At 41.4% G+C, this 17577-nt stretch overlaps 1 protein-coding gene across 7 annotated transcripts; it reads right to left on the bottom strand.

The window, feature by feature from the left end:
- Positions 1 to 17: 17 nt before the first annotated feature.
- On the bottom strand, positions 18 to 15693 carry LOC136421553 (cytochrome P450 4V2-like). 7 transcript variants are annotated; one of them, XM_066408894.1, is made up of 12 exons: positions 15498 to 15693; positions 10178 to 10296; positions 6101 to 6186; positions 5612 to 5805; positions 4906 to 4975; positions 4368 to 4494; positions 3742 to 3951; positions 3193 to 3295; positions 2914 to 2981; positions 2294 to 2360; positions 1723 to 1902; positions 18 to 957 (listed from the first exon to the last, which is right to left on the bottom strand). In XM_066408894.1, exons 1-12 carry the CDS (start codon positions 15667 to 15669, stop codon positions 797 to 799), a joined length of 1557 nt encoding a protein of 518 aa, XP_066264991.1. In that variant the 5' UTR covers positions 15670 to 15693; the 3' UTR covers positions 18 to 796. The 7 variants fall into 7 exon arrangements, with proteins under 7 accessions (XP_066264991.1, XP_066264992.1, XP_066264990.1 ...); XM_066408895.1 differs by lacking the exon at positions 10178 to 10296 and adding an exon at positions 9433 to 9551; XM_066408893.1 differs by lacking the exon at positions 10178 to 10296 and adding an exon at positions 13262 to 13380 and having other exon boundaries at positions 15498 to 15692.
- Between the last annotated feature and the right edge of the window lie 1884 nt (positions 15694 to 17577).

Genomic DNA, 17577 nt, shown 5'->3' with positions numbered 1-17577 from the left:
TTCGTTCTTTACTGAGTCTCCCTCTCTATCTTACTGAACCTTATTTCTAAATTCTAGTGTTTTCGTCATCATAGTTCAGTAAGCAGTACTAAACACACGTTTCTAACACATGTACTTTTCAATGTACTCAGGCAGAAATCATTTACATAATTATCTACACATCCCGGTTTTGATGATAATCTTATTTCTACATCCGTGAGTAGTTTCATCAGGTTGGTGAATTAAAAAGACACCTAAGCTTCTTCTCAACTTTGTACAAGTGTTTCATTAAGTCGAAATTTCGGTAACCGTCTGTCCTGAGGATTAGATGACAGATGGTCATCGAAACGTTGGTTTAATAAAAGTCTTGGTTGTGTACAAAGAGTCTTTTATTCCACCTAATTTCTAGTTTCCACATCTAATTATAGTATGTTGTTATAAAGACAAATGCATCTTCAAATCAAATTCCAGTAAACATAATGATAAACCTGATAATTCACATCTTATTTTTACATTCACTCAGGCAAGAAGCAAGAATACTTTTCATAAAGACCAAAAACACTGGTCAAACTAAAAAGATTCATCATCAAACTACAAATGTACTCTCATTTCCTCCTCCTTTGTAAGAGCCTGTGCACTATCCATCTTTCTGATACCAGTGTATAATTTCCATCGACCTTTGATCCTTGACTTTTGACCTTTCAACCTTGGTCCTTCACTTTTGGTTACCACTATATCATTGCGTTTAACCTTTAAGCCTTGATCCTTAAACGTTTGATTCTTGACCTTTGATCCTTGACCTTTGACTATTGACCCTTCACTCCCTGCGGAACAGCTTGATCTTGACCCCGCTCTCGGGTCGCAGGATGAGCTCCCCCAGGGGCTTGAGGTCGTCGCGCTGCTGCGTGGTCTCAATGCGGAAATGTCGGAAGATGGACGACAGGATGGCTTTCTCCTCCATCAGAGCAAACCTCTGGCCTGTAAGAAAAATGAAATTTTCCATTACAATAATCAATGTTATAGTATGGAACTGTATTCGGCAAAACATATGCAGAATTTTGCACGTATATTCAGAATTCTGTACGTCACCTGCAGAATTCTGCACATCATATGCAGAAAGCTGCACGTTATATGCAGAATTCCCTATTCAAATGCAAAATATGAAACAGTATGCATTGATACATTCATGTCATGGTACAAGACAGTAGATTCACACCTACTACAGGTCTGTACAACTATTTGACCAAAAGGCCTTCTCCATAAAAAGAATCCCTGGCTGGGAGGATAAACATGATTATACATGTACATGTCCATATATGTCCAATTCTACAGTTTGAAACAGAGTCGCACTTCAGAGGGAAATGCAAGGGAAAAGTAAAAACTATGCTCCTTAGGCCAAACCAATTCATTTTCTTGGTTCTCCAGCATTTTACGGTGAAAACATAGCGAGTGGATATAAAAAAAGCAGAGGGCAGGGAGGTAAATTTGAATACCTGGTCCTCATTCTTTGCTTTAAGTATATTTTCCCAGGTAAGCATAATCTTTAAAAATTCGAGAAGCAACAAATCAAATTGGTGTGGCCTTAACATGATATATAAATCAAACTTTGAAACTCTGAGTGACAAGAGTCCATAAGACCAAATTTCTCGCATGTAGAAAACAACTGTAAAAATCTGTCCTCTAACATGAAGCTGTTAGGGGGAAGGAAGCTCTTTTAACCTGAATCAAGACACATTTTCTTACCGATGCAATTCCGGGATCCAGCGGAGAAGGGGATGTAGGCATAGGGGTGGCGTCCGGCTGAGTTTTCTGGGAAGAAACGCTCCGGGTCAAATTTCTCGGCGTCCGGCCAGTGGTTGGGGTCGCGGTGCACGTTGTAGGTGGGGACGATGGCGGTCACTCCCTTCGGCACTTCATATCCACCTGGTGTCATGGGAAAATAATGGGTTACTGTAAACCTTGAAAGTTTTGCAGTGGTTTTATTTTTGTGGTTTTGTAACATTGTGGTTCAAGCGCCACTTATGATATTATTACTGACCAGTCTAACTTGTCTGGACCTTTTAACCTTGTGATAAGTGCGTTGGGTTTGTGTGATGGCAACCCGGGTCCAATTCCCGAAACCCAGGAGACTGTTCTACTTGCCTTGTGCATTTCAGTTTTTGCGGTGACCTCTCCATTTGCTATCATTGTACAGTCTATGTATTTCATAAATGCTCTAAGGTGTCCAGGGTCTCCAAGAATTACAGTTACAGTACCGTGATGAAAGTTGTTAATGAACATCCAAATCAAGCAAACAGACGTCAATATAACCTACCGATGATACAGTCTTCTGACAGGGTCCTGGCAAAGAACGGCACAGACGGGTACAGGCGCAGGGCTTCCTGGAGAAATATGTGGCAAGGTGATCTTGTGGTTAGGGTTGTTGACATCTAAAGGTTCTGGGTTTGAATCCCTAGCAGGCCCCCATGTTGTGCTCATGAGAAAGGCATTTACACCTTTTTCTTTACTCAATTCGGTAAAAATGAGTGCCTATATATAGTTTCGGTATAGTCAAGTAATAGAGCAGAACAGGATGGGCACGGATCATTGCGGCTGGCTGTCATGACGGCCCTACGATCACTGAGGTCATGGGTCATGAGTGAGTGAGTGATAGTCAAGTAGGGTATTGGCAAATGCATTCAACGAAGCCCAGGTTAAAGAGGAAAGGAACAAATTTAACCTTTTGACCTCTACTGAGTCAAAAGTAATATAAGATGAGACAAGCATTATCATGGAATCACTACTTTTTTTCAGAAGTCTTAAGATTAAAACAAGATAGAAATAGATTTCCATCAGATTTCTGGTCAGGGTTTAGAACAACGATTGAACTTAAGTGATTATAAATGACTGGATCTTTAGATGGTGATTGACCTTGAGGGGTTCTAAATGACTGACCTTGATGCAACATTCCAGGTACTTCATCTCACGAAGGTCGTCCATGGTCGGCTTCTGGCCGGGGTCACCTGCAGGAGAGGGGGGGGGGGGGCGAGGTTGACACGTCAAACTTAGGAGGATCGAGTTTCAACCACAAAGGAAGCGCAAAGCTTATGATGAAAAAGAGCTGAATGTTATCCAAGTGGCGACATAACTTTTGCAGCATTATAGTGGCATCCTGTTGGTTTTTGAGTAGTAGAAAAAGAAGAATGTCAGCTGAAAGAATATTTTCCGACGTACTCATCACCCTGTCCATCTCCTCGTGAACCTTCCTCTGCACCTCGGGGTGGGAGCCGATCAGGAAAATGGCCCAGTTGGCAGCGGCAGCCGTGGTGTCATGGCCCTGGAGAAGGCATAAATGAAGGGTAGAAGTGTTAGTCTTGTTTAGGCCATGTTGAGTCTTGATTATATAGATGACATTCTCTGTGAACCCGAAAACTGATGCGAGCGTGCGAACAAAAAAGATCTAAAAAAAAAAAAAGTTGCCTTCATATACATTGTATGAAATCTAAATTGAGTAAGTGGTCAGGAAGGTTGAATAAATGAGTTAACACACATTCCTATTCCAGGAATTGAATCAATCTATTGTTCACTAGTATGTTGTACAAAACAATGAGTACCTCAAACATGAACGTGTCCACCTCTTCCTGGATGTCTTCCATCGTAAGTTTGGTCTCCCCTACAGAAGCGTATACAGTAGCATATCCAGGAATGCCAGTCGCTTCATAATTATAGCCCATTTCTAATCATAATTCAAACTCAGTCTGTGTTATATGAAAAAATGAGTACCTCAAACATGAAGGTGTCTACTTCTTCTTGTATATCTTCCATCGTAAGTTTGGTCTCCCCCACGGACGCGTAGAGAAGCATGTCGAGGAACGCCAGGCGCTTCCGGCCGCCGATGGCGACGGGCTTGTCCGGATCCTCCACGATGTCGAACGCCTCCTGCGACTGGCTCTCCAGCTGCTTCTGGAACTGCTCGCTACGCTCCTTAATGACCTTGAGAGAGAGAGGTCATTCAAAAGCAAGTCTTAGTCTAGAGTAAATATAATGAAATGTAATCATACAATATAGATCTACAAGGAAGTTTTAAATTTGTTGTTCTCTCTTGCTGGAGGGCTGGTTTTAAGTAAATACAGTACCTCAATAATCCAATTTGAAGATAGAATAATGTAAAATCTACTGCAACTCTTCCACAAATCTTTCACAAAAACAGCTAATAAGAAGCTACATTGTATGCTTAATGATATATGGCAGATTTCAACTTGGTTGATTTCAGTGAAGATCAGTGAATTGGTCAAAATATCCGTCTTCTTTCCTTTGATCAATGGCTGTGTGGATCAGGATAACTGTTGTAAACTTTAATTACAGTTGAGACTGAAGTAAGATGAAATTTTATTTAGTTCATAACCTACCGAGCGAGTGAAGTCATGAAGTATCCGAAGGGTTTCCTCGAACTCGCGGCCGGGCCCGAAACTCTTGTAGACGGGGTCGGACCAGTACCAGGGAGACTTCTGACGCACCTGGATCAGATCACTGATCCTGTAAGAGGAACGACAAGGAAATCTGGGATCAGGATCAAACATGCCAGTATGAAAGTATATTAACTTCTAAGTCACTGGGTGAACTAACAAAATTGCCAGAAAACTGTCAAAAATTTATCACCTGTTGTAAATTGGTACTTTGTATTATTATAGTATCATTATATACTATTATTTGGATGTGGGCTTGAATAAAGTTCTGACAGGGGACTATATGTGGCTACAGCGTTTTTTCTGAAGATACGACATGAGTGTGTTCGGTTGGTTTGAGGTTGCCCACTGCACAAATTATATCATATATATGATAAACCAAGTCATATAAATTAGACAAATAATGATTTTAGATCTTGAATCAAATTTGTCTAAGTCTTTTGTCAGATTTGGGTCTCGAGTAGAATTGCCATTGCCTCACCTGTAGATGGCCCTGACATAGTCGGAGTCTGTGTTCTCCTGAGCGTTGAGAGACTTCCCCATGGCAGTTCCTGTGGAACGACAATGAAGTTATCCTGTTTACAAACTAACATACAAACAAACAAACACAGGGCTACATTTTCAAAGACAGTTGCTAGGGGGGCAAAAATTCCATTGTATTCTTAGCATAGAGGAACTCCATGGAAGGAAAACAGCCAACTGTGAAAAAAAGCACAGGTAGGTAAATCACTGGATAACAAAGTTCTTGTTAATTGTACACAACCGATTTGCAAGAGTTATTAAAGAGTTGGACCAGCATTCTCCCACTATCATATAATAGCAGGACCTACACCTAAGGCTGCAGTGGGAAGTATAGAGCCAGACAATCAGCATTGCCTTGAGGAGGTGACAAACTCGACTTGGTTTTGTAGAACTTATATATTCATCTGATGTACAGCAGTAGGTACCCATCTGAGTAATGAGGCTGTTGTGATGTCTTTTAAAAATTGTGTTCGAGGCACCTCCTGAAATACGGGACCTCATTTTACGTCCCTTCCTAAAGACCAATGTAGCTCCTACCAGGATGCCCTTTCCTTGATTCGAACTGGGGTTTTCCAGTTATCAACTTAATGGGAACCAGGAGCTCAGCTGTGAGCTGCTTCCAATTGAGCTAAATAAGTTCTAGCACTTAAGTGACTTTGACTGACCACAGATGATATCCAGGGCACAGAGAGTGATGAAGGGGAACACGTCAAACTCTTCCCCAGTCCCCGCCATCTCATCGAGTTTCCTGACCATGACCTCCGACTGGTCGTTGAACTCGTGGAGAAAGTCGCTCAGGATCTTAAAGTGGAAGGTCGGGGTGATGAGACGACGGCGTGTCTTCCACTTGTCTCCCTTACTGTGAAAGTGACATTAGTGAAAGTGATCTTCTTTGTATGATGTGCTTAACCTCATTAAGTTGAGGACTCCAAGAACTGTACGTAACACGTACACAAAACTGTAATTTTCAATGAGTTCTCACCGCACAACGACATCGCATCTTTGCTCCATGAAGGTTGATATGCAATGGGATAGTGTTATCTAAACTTTCTATGCATAAAAAGGACATTTGAAAATCTGACTACATGTATCAACGTGCGGAAATCGTTTTGGGCCCCTTTAAAAGTTTTAGATGCTCAAACTACACCCAGTACCTGGTTAGAAGTCCAGTTCCCAGCCACGGATGGAGAAAGTCATACACGAAGGACTTCTCTATGTGCTTGGAGGAACTGAACAGGACCTGAGGGTGGGCGTGGGGAGAACATAGACTTAGTTCACATCATTTTAATTGACACCGTGTCTTAAAAGCATACAGTCTGATAGGTCTTAGATTATACAAAAGGATAGGATTCGATAGTCTTCAATTATACAAAAGGATATGATCTGATAGTCTTAAATCATATACAAAAGGAGAGGAATAACTGAATGCTGAAGTCACTTTGAAAGGTCTATGCCACTAGAAATTTTAACGACTCAAATTTAAGTATAAATTGATGTACTATGTGACAGGATTAAAAGATACATTATACTGGTAATGAAGAATAACATTCAAGCTGTCTTTAATAAGTTTAATAACGTGAAAGTTTGAAAATTGAATATTACTTTAAATTTTGTGACTGGATTATATGAAAAATCATATTCATTACATACATGATATATGGAAAATTGGCAATGACATGCATTTAGCCTACAGCATATACTAGTATTAATTAGACAAATTTTGTTTCGGTTCATAAAAAATAAACTTATTGAAATATTCAACATGTCAAAAGCAATCAGCATAGCAAAATCAAAGAATCACTTGTGTCAGCAAATTAAGCAGGCAGGAAAAAGTAAAGAACTTGGTCATGACAAAGAAGCAAGCAAGAGAGAAGGGCACAGAAAGCATTAGCAGCCATGCAAAGCATATTAGTTTTGTTCATGCATGAATTATGTCTGTTAGAAAACAGCAACTTTGGCTTTGCAAAAACACAGGGAGTTAGGTTGAAGAGCTGATCATGTGACTTTTGTGGCTTCTTCAGTTACCATGGCAACAGGTCTTGACTATTTTTTTGTCCCGAAATCTTTACTTCTAAGATTCAAAGAAAATTCCGGTAACTTGGACGCTGGTCAGGTACGAACAGTTGCTGAAGAAAAAGGACCAACCACAGTTAGTGATTTACTGTTAACTAGTAGTCAGTTCGATGGATTGCCTTAAACTTTCAAGTTGTTCGATTTTGCCTTGACTTGAGTGGTAGATGAGTGAGATTTCGTCATGGGCCACTATTAGTTCAGTGCTTAAAGGAGTGGCCCCCTACGGCCTTGCACTGAGCGAGTTCGTTAAAAAAACAAATAAAATGAGGAAACTTATCACAAATGGCAGCACAAAGCAATGTTGTAAACAGGTACAGGTTGTGGGGCACTAGTACTTTAACTGGAAGCACAATCATTATGATGAAAATATGATTTGGGCACTAAAAGCACAAAAAGTCTTGAAAACATGATGATGGGCGCAAACAATGTTGAAAATAGGTTGTTGGTGACTAGTGCATGGAAGCACAAAAAGTGTAGCCTGGTATCCGAACCTATTATCACATAGCTCCTGACTCTCCTCTCTGTTATCAAATCCCAAGCTCCCAAGTCTCCGCTATTTGCAGAAAGGAGACTCTGGAGCTTTAATAGGAACTTACATGTAATTGGATACCAGGCTACAAAAAGTGTAGAAAACATGATTTAGGCACTAGTCGAAGCACAAACGATGAAAACGTGATGCTTGGCACTGGCGGAAGCGCAAAAAGGGTTGAGAATGATTTTGGCCACGCTCCAATGTACATGTACCTCTGCTGATTCAGCATGATGTAGGGTTACTAATGGCTGTGGGCCGATCCACCAGCGAAGCAGGGTGGCACTGACATATTCCTTCCCCCACCCAGAAAGCTGAGCAAAAAAGTCTGCAAAAAACAGGGTAACTTTTTCCGGGACTTCATTTTCAATAAATGTGGTTATCCAGTTCAAAAAAACACCATGATGTTGGTCTGTTTTAAGCACTGCATGGCTCGTAAAAAACTCTGGAAGTAGAACAGGAAAAGACAAAAGTTTAGGAAATAACGTGAAGTCTGATCATTTGGATGTTTGTTCAAAAGGACTGACTCAGATGTTAAGAAGCAGTAAAGGCTTGTGATTTTGGAAGAAAAAAGTATGAGAGAAAGGATACAGAAAATAGATAAGGAGCCGTATCTTCACTCATATCTTATAATTGTGTAGTCATTCGGAGGGGATATTTTTTTAGTTAAACAATTTTGTACCTCTAAAGTTTTAACCCAGAGAAGGCCTACAGTAGGAGTGGGTCCACCATATTTGTCCTAACTTTATCATATTTGAAGAAATTTCAAGGAATTCAGATGCTGGCTAGGATAAGAGGGGTAACAGGAGAAAAAGGACCGACCATAATTTCATTTACTCATTCGTAGCTCTGGGATAATGACAGCTCTGAGACGAAATTCGACCGGTTTCAACTTTATTCATATCTTTCATTTACTGTTCATTTGTACATAACTGTTGGATTGTGCTTTGCGTGAGTGAGATTTTGTTGTGAATTTATGTTGATGAGACAGTAGTGGGGAAGTGACCAGGAAACAGATGAAAAATGTTGAAAACAGGATAATAGGCACTTAGGTAGAAGGTGGAAAAAGTGTTGAAAATGAATTTGGCCACGCTCTGATATAGTAGGGTCGTGTGGCTTAACAGCAGGATTTTCGACTCAGAACCCAGGGGTCCGGGTTCGAATCCCCTGATGCCACCGATTTTGTGCCCTTGGGAAGAAACGCACTTTACACGACTTGTGTACCCAAGTGTAAAAATGGGTACATTATGTGTGGACAGTGAGGGTCACAACATCAGCAATAGCTGCCTGTGTCCCACGTGTAGTGCACTGAAACATCCAAAATCCAAAATATACCTCCGCTGTTTCACCATGATGTAGGACTACTAATGCCTGTGGACCGATCCACCATCGAAAAATGGGGGCACTGACATATTCCTTCACCTGCTCCACACTGTTAGCAAAAAATTCTGCAAAAAAAAGAGCAAAAAAAAAAAGAGAAACTTTCAACAAGGGACTTCATTTTCAAAAATGTGGTTATCGAGTTTTAAAAAAAATGTTGTCAGTACTGCAACGCTCGTAAAAAATCTGGAAGTAGGAAAAGGGGCAAAAAGAGGTTAAAAAAATATTATGAGCTTTTCAAAACTCTGGATGGTCTTTTGATACAAGAGACTGATGTTGAAAAGCAGTAAAGGCGTGGCAATGCGATTTTGAAATAAAAATGCATGAAGAGAGAAAGGCTACAGAGAATAGATAAGGAGCCTTATCTTCTCTCATATCTTACAACTGTGTAGTCATTTGGAGGGGACATTTTTTCGGTTAAACAGTTTTAATTTGTTTTTAACAAGGTACAATTTTGTTTGATTTGCAGTTTTGATTTGCTTTTAACCGCATACAGGATTGTACCTCTAAAGTTTCAGCCTGGATCAGGCCGACAGTAGGGGTGACTCCAAGCCACAAACGGAACACTGGCACATTGTTACGCGTGTAAGACAGCGACCAGTCCATAAGCTGGGAGAAAAAAGCTGCAAAGCAAAAAGGGCAACACATGTTTAGCAAAAGCAATCTTTTAAACAAGCAGCTATGAAAGTTGCTGGCACTGAAAAAAGTCATGCAATGAGGGCTGTGAAAAGATGTGTATATGGGTGTGCACAACCACAAGTTGGTAAGCTGTTCTTTAGAAGATTGACAAGTGCAGGCTGGGGTGTTGTCAGCATACAAACATTTCTGTAAATGCATTTAAGTTCGCGTGGTTTTTATTTCGCGGTAGGGACCAGAGAAAATGGAGTGTTCATGATGGTTTTAATTTTGTGTTTGACACAACAGTAGTGCTACAGTCCTTGGTGGGCAAAAAGTTTCGTGGTGGTTTTAAGTCCGTGCTAAAAGCTCACCGTGAAAACCGCGAACATAAAACCACGGCAAAGATTTTTGCATTTACAGTATATCTGCTGTGGTCAGGACCGTCTCAGGCTGTTAGAGTGAATAGCAAAGCATTAAAAACCCTGTCATGCACTTGAAAAATGTTAGGCGGCAGGGAAAAGGTTAAAAAGATAAGTTTTTTGGGTCATGCTGTTAGTCACGTAGTCATAAAATGTGGACACCTTTTCGGTTAAAGTTAAACACTACGAGTTTTGCCCTAACAATGTTGTACCTGAAAGGTTTCAGGCTGCAGTAAGCCTATGCTAGGATGGGGTCCGATCCACAAACGGAACATGGTGGCATTCCCATGCATGTAAGACTGCGCCCAGTCCGTAAGCTGGGAGAAAAAAGCTGCAAAAAAGGGGGCAAAAAAAGCAGACAGCATTAAAAACTTTTTTTCTAACATACGGTCATGGAAAATGGGCACAACAAAAACATTGCTTGGAGGGCTGGGAGAAAAAAGGGTGAAAAAGAGGTAAGCCCGCTTTCAAAGTACAAGAACCTCCTTTTGAGAATCTAAGCAAGCTTTTAGTTTTAGAAGCATTGGCTTCAAACATACAGAGCTCACTCTAGATAGAGGCTGCAGTTCCAGCAAGAACTGATAGATGTCCCCGGGAGCATGTAGATGTGACATGAGTTCTGGCAAGACGGTTGGCAAAGCCAGCAACCTAAAACTGAGGACAAAGCATGACTCCCACAATTTTTTGTTAGCTTGTAAGTGCAATACTCACGTATGCTATGGCTCACATATTTAAGCAAAGCACACCAGGTCACCCCAATACTAGTACTTCTCGATAAGTGTGTTGGGTTCTTTGACGTGCAAAGGTTTGACGCCATAACCTCCCTCATACACGGGGCTGGCGGCTTTACGTCTCCATCCGAAAGGACGATGCAACTCCTTTCCAGTCATTTTCAGAGAGTGCAAACTGAGGCTGCTGCAGTGAGGCTCCACGGAATTTGAACCAGATGTGGCGATGTTGCATTGAACAGAACTCTACACCACGATAGACACCAATACAGCTTGCTGGTGAGCATGAGGCCGTGTTGCTACCAAGGTAAATTACTAACGGTCAGAAAATGGATACTTAAAAGTAGTTATTGTGTTGCATGATCAGCTCTTATTCAACGTGATATGCCATCCGAATGATCGTGTTAAATATGCTCAAGTGGTGAACCATGTAGCGCAGCATCATTGCCACAAAGATCCACACTTCATCAAGGGCATGAGTAAAACATTGAGCATTAACCCTGTCATGCCCTTGAGAAATGCTAGGCGGCGCTTCTGCGTATGGCGTTACCTCAGAGGTTTCAGGATGGACAAGCCCGACTATTGGCACCGGGCCCAACCAAAGTCGCACAAGCCGTTCGTTCTGAAATTCTTGAGCCAATCCAACAGTCAGCTGTTCAAAAAAGTCTGCAAATGCAAGAAGAAAAAAAAGGAAATTGTTTTTAAAAGAATTAAACCACTATATGGGTTAGCGTCAGTACCCATGGGATAGAAGTGTATGATTTTTGTATGTTTTGTACGGGTTTGGAAATTTTTTGGTGCTGGTCTGGAAGGATTTTGGTGCCGTTCTCTCGCTGTGTACTTCTGTTGGAATTGCTACAATAATAGTTTGTAATGGTACAAGTAGCTGTTAAGAAAGGAATGCAATGTCATGTCTTCTCTGTTTGAAGCCAGACTGAGTGTGGAAATGGTTTGGCACTGGTCTGGAGGAATCTTAAGTGCCACTCTCTTGCTATGTACTTCTGGGCCATCATACTTTGGTGCTTCTGTCTCGCTGTGTACTTCTGGGCCTTCATACTTCGTACCACGAAGGATGATGATGATGAAAAAGAAACAGCTCAACGCCTACAGTCACTGGGAAAAAAACTAACTTTTTCGTTCTGTTATTTTTCCCATTGAAAAAAAAAAAAATTCTAAAAATGGCCCTGAAAAGTTACAGTTGCCATCATGGTAAGTGAAGAAAAATGAGGTATGAGTTAAGTCTTCGTTGCACATGATCAGCTTTCCTGCTGTTAATGATGTTAGCTCCAGAAATGGTCCTTAGGATGTCTAAAAACTTGCAACAGACAGGAACAGAAGAGGTGCAGTACCATTATCTGACAGCTAGGTGGGGTTACTACACACAACATTACCTCAACGGTCTCCGGACGGTTCAAACCGATAACAGGTACCGGTCCCAACCAGACCCGCACCAGGATAAACTGTTTAAACTCCTCGTGCCCTACAATACACAGCTGCTCGAAAAAGTCTGCAAACAGAAATATGTCAGGGTGAATTCTTTATTTGTTTTTCCTATTTTTTTTTTTTAACATCAGGCCACACCAATTCAATTTCTTGGTTAACGGAATTTTATTTTCCAAGAAAAAAAATTTTTTTTTTTTTTTTAATTAATGAAAACCGAAGGCTGGCCCAGCCTTCTGTTTTCATGAATTTTTATTTTCTGAAATTTTTTTTTTTTGGAAAATAAAAATCCGTTAACCAAGAAATTAAATTGGTGTGGCCAGCTTCATTTTATCCAAGTAGTCCCTTATGTTGTACCCTGAAGTGGTGGGAAGAAGTCTGCAAATACAACGAATATATGGATCATCGAGGATATGTTTTAATTCAACACATAAGCTTTGATTCCTTGAATTCCCTCCATCATATCGATTGCAAATGGTGTTTCGTCCCAGGGATTTTTCGGCTCCCTGTTTGGAGGGTGAGTTGAGGGATTGATATCTGTGGTGCATAGAGGGGCATGATCATGTATTTGGTTTCATTTCTAGAAAGCAAACCATATATGGCTGCATGCTGGCTAACTTCTCTGGCAATAACCTCAGAAACGCCTGCACAGCTCCAAATATTTTACCTAAATATATGTACTAGCTGAACCAGGTATAATGATGCTGGTGCCATTCCATTTTTGAACCCCATGTGCACGCATGATATTATAAACCAGATCTAGACATTGCCATATGCCTATACTAGTACAAAGTAAAGTTTAATGTTTAGGGATAAACTGCGTCCGGGCAGAGCAGAAGAGCTAAGCTGCTGCAGCTAAGCTATATGCAGTTAGCAAAAATAGCAGAGATGACAGACTTAAACTTAAACCCCCTTAAACATACGGCTTTGCTCTCTTAAGGTGTCAGCTGGATTTGTGCAAAATAGTATGCGGATGGAGCAAAAAAGTTGCAGGCTTGAAGGAATTATAAATCAAGAGCAAAAAAGGGTCAGTCACAATTTCTGATTTTCACAGATCTTGGAGAACTTTCCTGAAATATAAAAGCCTGTTGAGTCAGTGTCACTAGGTTACCAGTGTTGCTAGGTTACCTCCGCGGTTTCAGGACTGCACGTGATAGCGACCGGCGTTATGCCAAGCCAGAGCCGTGTGACGGGCGAGACAAGTTGCCAGGGCGCGATGATCAGGTACGATGCCTGGTGGAAAAAATCTGTCCAGCAAGAGGGGGACGTTAGTTATTCCAAGTCGTTAAGTCAGAGTTAGTTTAGTAAAAATCCTCCCACACCATAATTGATGTATAGGGCGGTGTCCATCTCCGTTTCATAGCCCTGGGGCCACACTGTGGTGCAATCACTGCAGCAGGGGGCTAGTCCACTGGCAGTGGAGTGTGTTTAACTTCCATACTGTTAGTATGTACCATTTTTGTAAAGTCTTTTTGGTATGACTCAATGCGCCTCTTGTCCAGAGGTGCCCTACCCGGGGCTTGAACCCGGGCCTTCTGGTCGAAGTAATTTGAACCATGCCAGATGTGGCAGAGTAGCAAAGGCGCAGACCACTACACCACAGGGACACCCCCTCGTTAAGTCAGAGCTGTGCAGGTATTTCTGATGGTATCGTGCAACCTATCAGCTACACCACTCCACATGTTGGGTAATGTGGATTTGGGCGGTGTCTCTGGCTTTAAATTATTTTCCGTCCCACTAATTGTTTGGAAGCCCATGTTGTGGATATTGTTGTTACAACTTACATCTGTCATTTTCAGCTTACATCTACATCTACATGAACATCACTCCTACACTGTACTCGGCAAGACCCCGCGAGGGGCATAACGCCAAGGGAAGTGTCAGGATCACGCCCAGCTGCAGCAGGTGGTGGTGGTAAAAACTTAGGAAAATCCGAAAAAAAGATATACATAACTCGTGCAACAATCAATATATAAATAAGTGGGTAACAATTTTCAACGGTTTCATGTCAAGATGTTTAGATTTTTTGTAAAGTTTTTGTGCAACTCCCAACAAGAAAATATCCCTCCCAGGACAGAGGGAGGGGTCCTGGAGACAGCCCTGACAGTGGATATACACTTGTTTGATGCTACTTGATGAAATTCTTAACAAAGAACGGAATGATTCCATATTTCTTAAAATCTGTTGTGGTGCAGGTACTTTAAACGTTATACCCTGGAATCCAGAGCATATGTACCGGCCCGCGCTCCGAGTTACCCGGGGCTACCCTTCCGCTCCCCCCGAAGATCTACCCAGCCCCACTATCCGCCTGAGCCACCAATCTTCGCAGCCATACTAGAGCGGAGCTTGTTTGGCTAGCGGGAAGTGGGCCGGGGTACGTTGTCGGGCCAGCGGGAGGGTAGGTCCGAGGAAGCTCCGGGCGCGGGCCGGTGTAGGTCCGGGGAAGCTTGGTACAATTGCTCTGGATTCCAGGGTGCAAATGTTACACCTGCAATAATATCAATGCAGGTATGCAGAAATAAGCATGTCAAGTTCTGCTTCAAGTGCTAGTTCATTCCTGTGTAAACTATGTTGTAACTGTAAGTATATGTCACTGACTCTCCAGTCTAGACTTTGATCCCAGATCATGCATTGAGCACATGACTGGCTGAACCCCTAAAGTTGGTAACTTGCCCTGCTTGGGACAACCTTTGTCCCGGGTATGAGGTCATCAGAGATCGTTCACAGGACAAGTGACCATCACATGACTATTTGACATCACACCTTCACACAGGGCTCAACATATATTAGCCTGTTTTCTGTTATCATTCAAATTTAAAGTAACACAACACCAACCATTGTACATATGTATAATCCATTGTACACATGTATAATAAACATGATTGCATGTTTCCCCATCTGATTATATCAAGATATTACAAGATATCATATAACAATATATCATATATCATATATTAATATTCATAGCTAAAAGTAAGAAAATTTCATCGAAAATTCACAATTGGCAACAAGTGATTTTCCTGACCCGAATCTTAAGAAACAAAATCTAGATCACTGCGATCAAATTTCCAGACCAGTTTGACCGCTAGGTCGTCCAGAACAACTTTGAACCCAGTACGTGAGACTAATAGTAATATCATGATAAACACACACAAACAAACAGACATTGGTGGCCTCAAACGTATTTTACGTGCATGACAGCTGAATTTCTTACTACAGCACCGATTACCCTGGGAATTTCCCACACTCTGTTTTCTTTATATCGTACACGTAGGACGTAACACTGCGTCACAGGTGTTTGTTATGAACTTTGATCAGCGCCTGGGACAAAAATCTCGGGCCAGAAACAAAACGGCGACCTTACCGACTGCTCCTGGCTTGAACTGCAGCGCATTTCCCACCAGCGGGTAGGCAGGCGGTCCGGGGATCTTGTTGATGATTTTCCAGAGTTTCCACCAGCGAGCGAACACCAGGACGGCCCAGATTGTCACGGAAACGGCGGCGGCCACAGCGGCGGTCCACAGGACAGCCGCCATCTTGGGAATGTGAAGGAGAGAGGGACCGCAAAGCAGCGACACCTGGCGGTTTGTGATGGAACTGTTTTGATTAGGTCTTGGCCAGTGCAAATATAATAGGTCGTATGAAATAAAAGTTCCTAGCAATTTTTAATGACCAATTAGCAAATTATCATCCCATCTGGTCGATTTCTACCCGTACATATCAATTTCCCGCCTGACCCACTTGCATGCAATGCGCAAGATTACAAGGAGACCAAGGAAGTGAGGCTGTCAAACAATTTGCACCCAAGAACTGTATTTCATGTGTTTTTTGAGTAATTTAGTTTTATTCCACAGCAAAAGCAAAAGGTCTACACGATCACGAATATTGGCCATTTTCTGTTGTTTATTTTTCCTTTTCTACGCAAAGCACTAGTTTTCTAACCGCGGAAGAATTTAGGTGTTCAGACTCGTATCCAGGGTACTCTGTATACACTCTCTTTTCCAAACGACTGCCCTGGGTACGAGATTACCCGGAAACTTTTGCCCAGAACAGAAAGTAAATGAAAGTGCGAGTTCCGAAGGAAATCTGCTCAGGTAAGGCAATTTTAAACTGATTTTCAGAAACTTTTTCTGCTAATATTGATTTTAAGAGCTTCTTAGATCAGGAAATGGACCTGTATTCAAACTAACTCACACTATTTTAAGAATTTACACAGATTTCTACCGTCTAAACGGTACTCACCTGCCCCCCTCCCCACCTGTTGGTTTGTACCATTATCTGAACCTATAGCCTCCACCAGGCCTAAGTCGTACGGGCGTATGGATAGTAAAAGTTGGCAAAAAAATAAAACACTGAAAGGGAGTAACCTAATCTCACACGCACTAACCACCAGGCTAAAAAGGTCGCGATCCCATAGGCCAAATGATAGGCAATGAGCAGTCGGGTCTCCTTAGGGTGGGTTTCACCAACCGGTTATTCAAGTGACGTCTGAATCCCGAAGAAAGTTAAGTCTGGGGCTGCCATGCTTCTGTACAGTAGAGTTGTTGTGCCTGCCGTGGTTGATTCTTGACCTTTAGGCTTAGCACACTAAAGTAGCCATTTGACACCCAGTTCCCTATTGGTTACAGAGTTAGGCAGCAGGGAGAAGGTTAAAACCATAATATAACGTTTATAGGTTTGGAGTTAAGAGGTAAAACATGAAATTTTGTAACATATTCATTACCATATCAGATTATGATCGATAGAGTATTGTATTTGTACTCAGGTGTGGTTCTTTTTTTTTAATGACATGCAAATTGCAATTGCAGATCTAAGCTGATCATCACAACTTACAACTGGTGTAGAGCTCTACCAAATGGTTCATCATGGATGAAAGAGAGCTGAAGGAGCGGGTATGATATTACGATTGTCATTTTTCAGATTATTTTTTCCATTTTGGTGTGCTCACGGGTAAAAAACACTTTGGCATGCTTCACCTCATGACTGCTAATAAAAGATTTTTTTGGTAAAGAACAAATTTTAGGCCGAAGAGAAAATTTGGAATGTATTAACTAAGTCTTACAACAAAAACTGTCATTTGATATTTATGATAATATTTACAATATTCTTGTTACTTTACTTGATTGTATGCTACAAATTTTCTGTTTTCTTGACCTCATTATACTATATAGTAATAATATTTTAATTTATGTCATACCTGAGCTGCTAAAACGTTCAATACGGGTGGTCCAGACCGTGTGATTATTTTCCGTATCACACAGGGTTCTAAGTTGTATCAGTGATACTATCACACAGGCTTCCATAGAATATTTAGAATGCATTTTGAGTATGCCAATGTTCTTACAGTTTTTTTTTCCCTCAACTTCTGAAACATTCCGCATTGAAATGCATGTTTTCTTAAGTGGGTATGACCTAAACAAAAATACAGCTCAGGCTGGTACCTC

Source organism: Branchiostoma lanceolatum, chromosome 16 (assembly GCF_035083965.1).
Source record: "Branchiostoma lanceolatum isolate klBraLanc5 chromosome 16, klBraLanc5.hap2, whole genome shotgun sequence".
NCBI classification, from domain to species: Eukaryota; Metazoa; Chordata; class Leptocardii; order Amphioxiformes; family Branchiostomatidae; genus Branchiostoma; species Branchiostoma lanceolatum.
This window is presented reverse-complemented; position numbering and strand designations above follow the sequence as displayed.